At 40.2% G+C, this 8,808-nt stretch overlaps 1 protein-coding gene across 1 annotated transcript in view; it reads left to right on the plus strand.

Moving 5' to 3' along the window:
- The window catches only part of PIEZO2 (piezo type mechanosensitive ion channel component 2), a 143,364-nt gene that overhangs the window by 44,818 nt on the left and 89,738 nt on the right, over positions 1-8,808 (plus strand). Inside the window, exons 6-9 of the mRNA XM_019473345.1 lie at positions 244-282; positions 2,100-2,238; positions 2,642-2,781; positions 4,885-5,121. Of these exons, the coding sequence (XP_019328890.1) occupies positions 244-282; positions 2,100-2,238; positions 2,642-2,781; positions 4,885-5,121 (555 nt within the window). The remainder of the gene's footprint in view (positions 1-243; positions 283-2,099; positions 2,239-2,641; positions 2,782-4,884; positions 5,122-8,808) is intronic.

The following is an 8,808-nucleotide window of genomic DNA, read 5'->3' on the forward strand; positions in this document are numbered from 1 at the left end:
TCTCAGTTTTGGTTTAGAATTCACAGGAACATACAGTAAAGTTATGTCAATGCTATGGCACACTAAATACCATTTTATGGAGCATAGTGTACAATTCTGCTGGCTTTTTAAGAATTCTTTCTGAATTTCTTAGTGCAAATCTGCAAAAGTCAGCAAATATGCATGCATGTATTCAAAAAGTTAAACTTATTAATGCTTGAGCCATGCTTCTTTAATAATTTGTCCTTGCATTGCTTTTTGCAGCTTCTGTCAATGACCCAAGATGAATACAAGCCATCGGATGTTAGTATACTACTAGTCTTTGTAATTTTGTAATTCTTCTTAATGTGTGTAAATATGGATTACACTGATATATACAGATAAAAGCTCAGATGACATTTTAAAAACTTCTTTATTTTGGTTAGCCTGCCGTTTACCCTATAACCTTGATTATCCTAAATATAATTGTCTTTTGCTTCCTTAATAATTGCACTGAGAAACCACTGATTAGCCCTAAAATTGATCATTTGAAATTAAACTGCTTGTAGTAGTACCAACTGGCAAACGATCTTTGCTATTTCATTGGGTTTAAATAAGATATCAAAATATGCTTTCTAATGCAAGCCATCTTTAAACTTGATTTAGCTTCTTTGCTCTATTTTTTTCTTTTATTCGTGTTGAAACGCTGAGGCCCTTAAAGTATGACTGACAACACATATGAGTTCAATTTGCAGATTACAGAAAATCCAAGTCTTTGTTCGAACAGACAGCAAATGATCCATTTATCTTGACTGCTATAGGCCCTAGCAGACTCTGAAAGCAGAAACATCCCCTCTGTTCAGCGTACACAGAAGAATGGAGATGCAGATGAACTTTGGGAGCCGCTATAACCAAATCTAGATGTGCTCCACAGCCTGTGCTTGGTGTAGCTGCTGAATATAACTGAACATAACCCAGATACTATTCTGAAACAGTCCACGCATGCCTGTGCATAGTTTCGACAGGCAAAATACGCTCCTATCTCACAGCCTAAGTGGAAGTCAGTCTTCAGCATGTACTACCGTCAGTAACCCATTGCATGTGAATTTCTGCCAATACGAGAGATATTTATGATTGTGGTTGCTGGAGCCCTAATCCAAACAAGCACAAGGGCTGAAATTGAATTCACAAAAATAAAACAATGAAAGAGTGTTGAATTAGTACTACCAAGTGGCATAAATGTGGCATCAATAACAATAATTACCACAACTGGTTTCATTAACAGCAGCAAATGTAGATCTCACCAGTTATTTAAAATTGAAAGCAATTTATAACCATTATTTTCATAACTACTGGAAATAATTAGATGTGAACTAAATTCTGAATATCTCGATGTATTAGTTTGCCTAAGAAGGAGGATGAATTTTTGGTTACAGCTTTAACGTAAACACAGGAGATACAATGATACTTTCCTAGCTTGGCTGTAAAAAGCCAATTTAACCTGGGAAAGGCAGGATATCTGAAGATGGGCTCACTGAGTTACTGTTTGTACGCTGAGCCATGCGGTCAACCTTAGCCTTCCCCAGCTGTGGATGTGTTAAATTAGTCCACCTTTACACTGTTTTTTCTTTCCATTTAATTTCATAGGTAGGACAGGCCAAGAGCATGCGAACAGTCATTTACCATGGCTCAGCTGACTGCAGTAACTTAATTGCTTTTGCTTCTGTAGCCACACTTTTATTCCTTTTCAGACTGCTTGTGTGTAACTTGAAGTGTTACCTAATGCAATGTGACATTCTGGGAATTTGAAAAAAAACTTGAAATCTTTTGAAGGAAATATTTATAGAAGTTCAAAGATGCAGCAGTATTTTACTGTTTGCTAAAGAACTTCACTGAAACAAATTTGTAATTCTATTGATATTGCATAAAAAGATAACAACAATTGATTTTGGAAGCTGTTATGTGCTACTTTGGCATGCAACGTGACTATAACATATGAATTTCTTTGGAAGGAAGTAACTGCAGTTACTTGTTAAGCTCCTTTAATATTAGCAATCCAACACTAGCGAAGCACAGAATTAGGAGTCTCATTCTCATGAGAGCCACCCTAAATGCAGTGCCTCTGTCCGTTGTCCCGGCAGGTGCTGCTGGTAACAGTGAACGGGAACCCTGCCGACTATCACACTATCCACCCCACACTGCCATTAGAAAATGGTCCGGCCAAAGCAGACATGTACTCAACACCACAGTACAAATGGGAGCCTTCGGATGACGTGTCAGGTAGTGAATTGCCTGGGAATTACCCTGAGTTCCATATTTGTTCTTATTCTGTATCTCCGTTCACTGCCTCTAGCATTTATTTTCATTTTGGTAAGCTCTTTGGCCTGTTGAAGTTAAATAATTGCTGTCACCTTGCAGTGATGGCTGACCACACGGTAATTTTGTAAACTGGGCTGTAGGCAAATACTATCCAAAATACTTTGCCTACCAACACAGTGACTGCAGGTTTTGCGTTGCTTTACTGTGCTCAAATGTAATTTTTCTTTGGCTCCCATCTTGAGCTTGCTGATTGCAGTAGAATTAGCTATCAGAGTGATTACAAGTGAAATCATTCCAGGAGAGAGTGCATATACTACTTTTAGACCAGCATGAATTGCAAATAAGAATTTCTTTTTCCACTTAGAAAAGGAAGAGGAAGAGGAGGAGGAGGAGAAAGAGGAAGTTGCTCAGGAGGAAAAAGAAAATGTTAAATTACATGCCCTGGTCTCTGTGTTCCAATTTATCATGAAACAAAGTTACATTTGTGCTCTGATAGCTATGATGGTAAGTACTGGCAACAAAAAAAAATAATGCTCTTAATTTTACAAATACATGTGTCTTCTCAATGTTTTCCTGAAAGTAATCTCATCGGTTCGTTTTCAGTAAGCATTTACATCAGGGTTAGAAAATATCAATATGGTGTCTGCATCATTTTGGGTCCGTATTAGGTTATTAATGCATAATTCCCAGGCCTGTTATAGACCTATAAATAGGGCAACACGTGGGGTTCTGGGTAAAGCATCACATTTCCAGGACTGGGAGCCCTGAGTTTTGTCGTCTGTTGAATGTTAGAAAACCACTGGGGCTCAGTTTTCTATTGATTCCAAAGCTTCTGCATAAGCAGGCTTGTCATGCTTTTGCTCCACTCAGAAATTTGCCCACAAAACTAAAGCATTTCGTAGTGATACAGTAAATTTAAAAAATATAGTTCCTATTTCAGGTTGAAGCATGCATCCAGTTACTCTTTGAGAAGAAAAGATCCATAAAGCCTGATTTCCTATATTGATACAGAAAGGTCTCAAGGAAAATACAACTTCGTGCCGAGCAGGATTTTGCTATTGTTTTACTTACCACCCTTATTTCTTTTTCTCATGTTGTTGCTTGCTTTTAAGCCCCCATGGTGCAAATATCTTGAGCTGCACTGTAGCAAGTTTTCAGCATAATGATTAGATCTCTCTATATATTCCCAATGCAAGCTTTGGTTTTACTGTTTTGGAAAGTTTTCAACTGTGATGAAATTAACCATAAAGCTTCTTGGCCCAATTTTGCATTAAAAATGGTAGAACAAATTAGCTTGGCTGCTTCTTGTTTGCATAAAGTTTCAAACTTTATTTGCTGTCCTTTAACAGGAAAAGTTTCTCAACTAAATAAAGCAGACTCCTTGTGCAGAATCTGGATCTGGCTTGATGCATTCTGAGACATTAGGAAGTAGTTGTTTTCATATTGACACAATGCCTCTTTTTCCTATTTTTTTAAACTCACATGCTTCATACGATCTGCATTTCCTTTTTAATTCATTTCTAAGGTCACATCTGTCAATGTCAAAGGGAAGATATATCTGAATAGCTTTCTTGTAGTTTAATATTGAGACACTACTAGCTTTTTTCTTAGTGAAATATCCCTATTTTTATGACTCAAATTCATTTATGAATTTATGGTGTGATCTGATGCAAGTTCCACTTACACCATATCCAAAGACAGCTCAGTGTAAGCTATTTTCTTATACGGGGACAGAGAAGTAGCATATTAGTGTTTTTCACATACCCTTAAAAGACATCATTTCCAAGGGGGCTGAGCTAAACTGATTGAAATATTCTTAATGGTTCATACTTTTCTATTTAAATTGAAAAGGAATCTAAAATGTTTCATTGACAGTTATTCCACAGTTATACCAGCATATATATAGCTGAATTTAGTCCTAAATTGATAACACAATGTTAATAAAAAACACTTAAAACCCCAGTCCTTTTCCCCGAGTGTTTAATAGAGCAGTTTTCAGTAACTGATTTCTGCAAGCTATGGAAAACATTCTGTAGTTGTGAGTATTTCAGGTAACCTAACATGGTTAGTGTAGACTAAACGTTCTTCAGGTTAGGTGTGTGCAGTGTGTGCATACCATAGCTTTCCATTTTAAATTGATTCCACAAAAGCTAGAGCAGTATGGAGTTAGCGTAGTTTTGTAAGTCTGTCAAAGGCCTTGAAGGTAGTAGCTATTGAATACGTTTTGCTATTCCTACTCTGAATTCTTTGCTGCTAGTTTTGCAAGAAGATCTTGTGTGCCCAAAAGTTAGTCTGTATTTTCCATCTCTTCCAGCTTGATGTAATGAGAAGCAGTGAGTCTGCTTACAAACCTTACCAAGGTGCAATTAATGCAGAAAGCAGGGTTTGCCCTCAGCTGTGGACTTCGTAAGAATCCACTTTCTGCACGTTCTCCAAGGGGTTTATTCTAGCTGGCCCAGTAGCTGATTAATATGGGTGACAGTCTCATGACAATGAAAATGTGCGTTAAGTAGAGAAGCGTAAGTTAAGTGTAAGTGGCAATATGCATCAGTGTTGTTCCTCAATGTATCTGTGAACATTTTTTCCTCTCTTTCCTCCTTCCACAAGGCATGGAGTATCACATATCACAGCTGGTTGACTTTTGTGTTACTGATCTGGTCTTGCACATTGTGGATGATTCGGGACCGGAGGAAATACGCCATGATCAGTTCACCATTCATGGTTTTCTATGGAAATTTACTGCTAACATTGCAGTATATATGGAGTATTGAGCTCAAGAATGATGAGCTTCCTCAAGTATCCGGTTTTTTAGAAAGAAAGGAACCTGGGGAGCTGGCATCAAAGGTAGGTGTTACAAACAGCTGAGATTTATTTATGAAACCACAAAATATATTGTGATAAAAAATCTCTTGGCATTTCTTTAAGAGTGAATCCTCAGTATTCAGTATAACCGTGTTCAGTAGCAGTTCTATAATAAAGGGTAAGTCATTAAAAAACAGCGTTCAGAAAATTGCTTCTTGCTTGTTAAGCTAATACCAAAACAAATGTTTCAGACATCTTTGTAGATTTTCCTGATAATTCTGTAGAGAATTCTTAGTGGATGGAAATTGCTCACTTGTTTGGTTTTATAAACTGGATGCGAAACTGGATGTGATTTGATTTGTTAGCTTAATACCTGTGGGATGTCAGGTCTGTCTCTGAATATGATGGCAAGTGGGACTGTGGTGTCATTGCAATTACCAGTACTACTCACTCCCTTATGATTTGGCACAAGCAGCAGCACGTAGCTGTGACTGAACTTTAATTCTTTATCCTTACACCTGAAGCAGCATGAGTTGGAATCCATTTCAGGTCAGAAACAAGAGAGTTTGTTGACCTCAGTGCATGATAGATTTTTTTTCTTTGATGTCTTGAAAGCACTACAAAATGCATTTTGTTTGGCAGCTTTGCTTCTGTGGGAGGGAATGAGCATAAATAGGAAGTTGTTTCCTAGAGCACCCAAGAGGGCCGTCTCAGAGAGTGCATCTAGTTGGCACTGCTCCCCTTGCGCTAAGTGAATCACTTCCCTTGTGACTTCTCATTACCATTTAAGGTGATTCTCTAAGTGATTTTCCTTGTTGTCAGTGCCCTTTGGACAACCATTTCTGGGTCTTTAATGTCTCTCTTGTACCGGGGTGCCAGAGTGGGACACAGCACTCGAATTGTGGCCTCACCAGTGCTGAGTAGGGGGGAAGGATCACCCCAGGCCTTTTCTGCAAACTACTTTCCAGCTGGTCAGCCCCCAACAACCAGGAGGAACTGGTTGTTCCTCCCCAGGTGCAGGACTTCGCACTTCCCCTTGTTGAACTCTACGATATTCCTGTCAGCCCATTTCTCCAGCCTGTCAAGATCCCTCTGGATGGCAGCACAACCCTCCGATATATCAGCCGCTCCTCCCAGTTTTGTCATCAGCAAAGTTGGTGAAGGTGCAGTCTGCCACATCATCTGGATCGTTAATGAAGATATTGAACAAGACTGGATCCAGTATTGATCCCTGGGGTACATCGCTAGTCACTGACCTCCAGCTAGACTTTATGCCACTGATTACCACTCTCTGAGCTCAGCTGTTCAGCCAGTTTTCAATGCACTTCACTGTCTGCTCATCCAGCCCATACTTCATCAGCTTGTCTATGAGGATCTTGTGGGAGACAGTGTCAAAAGCCTTCCTGAAGTCTAGGCAGACAATATCCACTGATCTCCGCTCATCTACCAAGCCAGTAATTTCATCATAGAAGTTTATCAAGTTGGTCAAGCATGACTTCCCCTTGGTGAATCCATGCTGACTATTCCTGATGATTTTCTTGTCCTTCATGTGCCTGGAAGTGGTTTCCAGGTTTAGCTGCTCCATCACCTTAGAATCATAGAATCTTAGAATGGTTTGGGTCGGAAGGGGCTTTTAAAGATCATCTAACCCAACCCCCCTGCCATAGGCAGGAACATCTTTCACTAGATCAGGTTGCCCAGTCCAACCTGACCTTGGACACTTTCGATGATAGGACATCCACAACTTCTCTAGGCAACCTGTTCCAGTGTCCCATCACCCTCACCTTCCCAGGGATTGAGGTGAGATTGACCAGCCTGTATCCTCCATCTTGCCCTTCTTGAAGATAGGAGTGACATTTGCTTTCCTCCAGTCTTCTGGCACTTCTCCCAGTCACCACAATCAATCAAATATTATTGAGAGTAACCTCTACAATGACATCAGCCAACTCCCTCAGCACTCATGGGTACATCCCATCAGGACCCATGGACTTATGTATGCTCAGTTTGCTTAAGTATTCCATGACCTGATGCTCTTCCACCAAGGGTGTGTCTTCCTTGCTTCAGACTTTTCCACAGTCTCTGGGACCTGTGATTCCTGAAGGCCGGTCTTGCTAGCAAAGACTGAGGCAAAGAAGGCATTTGGTACCTCAGCCTTTTCCATGTCCTGTGTCACCAGGGCCCTTGCCCCACTCAGCAGTGCGCCCACATTTTCCCTAGCCTTCCTTTTTCTGCTTATATACTTACAGAAGCTCTTCTTGTTGCTCTTGACATACCTCACCAGACTCAGCTTCAGGCCTTGGCTTTTCTAACCATGTCTCTGCATGGTCAGCCAGTGTCTCTGTATTCCTCCCAGGTTACCTGGCTCATCATCCATCCCCAGGCAGAACCCATGCGTTCCAGCTGTGCTCTCACACAAATCGCAACTCCACCTCTGCATCTTCCTGGCCCGTGCTTCCTAAAGAGCCTGTATCTCTCCATTGCAGCTATGCAAGCCATCACACCCTGTCTCTGTGATCCCAAGAAGATCATAGCCCTGCACAGAGGTCTCTAATTCCTTGTGTTTATTCCCCATGCTCCATGCATTAGTGTACGGGCACTTTAGAGAGGCACCCGACATGATGATTTCCCAGAAAGAATCTGGAAGGTTTCCTTGTAATGGTGCCTTGAAGGCATTTTCTTGCTTACATACATATGCTTGAGGTGACCCTACATAAGCCCTGTTTTGTTTCCTTTATGTGTTTCCTTTCATTCATTCACCCCAGGTGCCCTTTGCTTGTCAGCCCTGTCCATCACTCCCTCTCAAGGCTGCTAGTAACTCTGTCCCTCCCCGTTATTCCTAGTTTAAAGCCCTTTGAATAAAGGGCTTGAATAAAGGTTGAATTTAAATAAAGATTGGATACTGTATTCTGCAAAGAGAGGAAAATAGAAAGAAATGTACTGTAATTCTTTCTGCATAATTTTCTGCATGCTATGTGTGTGTTTCCTGGTCTGAAAAGGTAATAAAATGGATATGGCAAAAGGTGGACTAAAAGCATTTCTTTAATCTGCAACCCTTCAAGACTTTTCTTAGAGCCAGCTCTGGCTCTGGAAATGCCAAAGAGAACAAGGAGTAAATGCAGCAGGGAGACAGAGCTAATCACTGCATAACAAATCCTTGTTTTACAATATCAGTGGTTTGTGTTGCAAAAGCCAGAGCTCCAGGAGGTATCTGGAGAAGCTGCGACAATTCACACAGGCTGACAATCTTCTGCTGCAGCTCAGTGTTAGCCACAGCGTCAGTGAAAACAGCTGTCGCTAGCCTGGGACCTCTCCTTTCCCCCATGAAGTACTTGCACGTTAGATGAAAAACAGGAGAGTTCGTTACATTGTACTACTGGCCTTGTCATTCTATTGTATGCAAAATACTTGGCTCTTACATGTTTCCTATTTGAGATTTTATTCTTCTAGCTTATAAAGTAGTGAAATAACACTTGTTCTGCACCACTGAAATCAGTGGAAACTTTGAAGAATGTAAACATAAAATCAAGTGTGTGATGAATAGGCATCATGCTGTTTTCTGAATTTTGGCCATCTCTCAGTATTGCAAGCTGTTGAATTTAGCTTTTTGCAAAACACAGAAATGCAGTCTTCATTAAAGAGATTTATTTATTTCTAAGGTATCCTGCTGTTATGGAATTATCATATAGAATCATAGAATCATAGAATCATAGAATAGTTTGGGTTGGAAGG

The sequence above is a fragment of the Aptenodytes forsteri genome, unplaced genomic scaffold (assembly GCF_000699145.1).
Source record: "Aptenodytes forsteri isolate BGI_AS27 unplaced genomic scaffold, ASM69914v1 Scaffold229, whole genome shotgun sequence".
Classification (NCBI taxonomy): Eukaryota; Metazoa; Chordata; class Aves; order Sphenisciformes; family Spheniscidae; genus Aptenodytes; species Aptenodytes forsteri.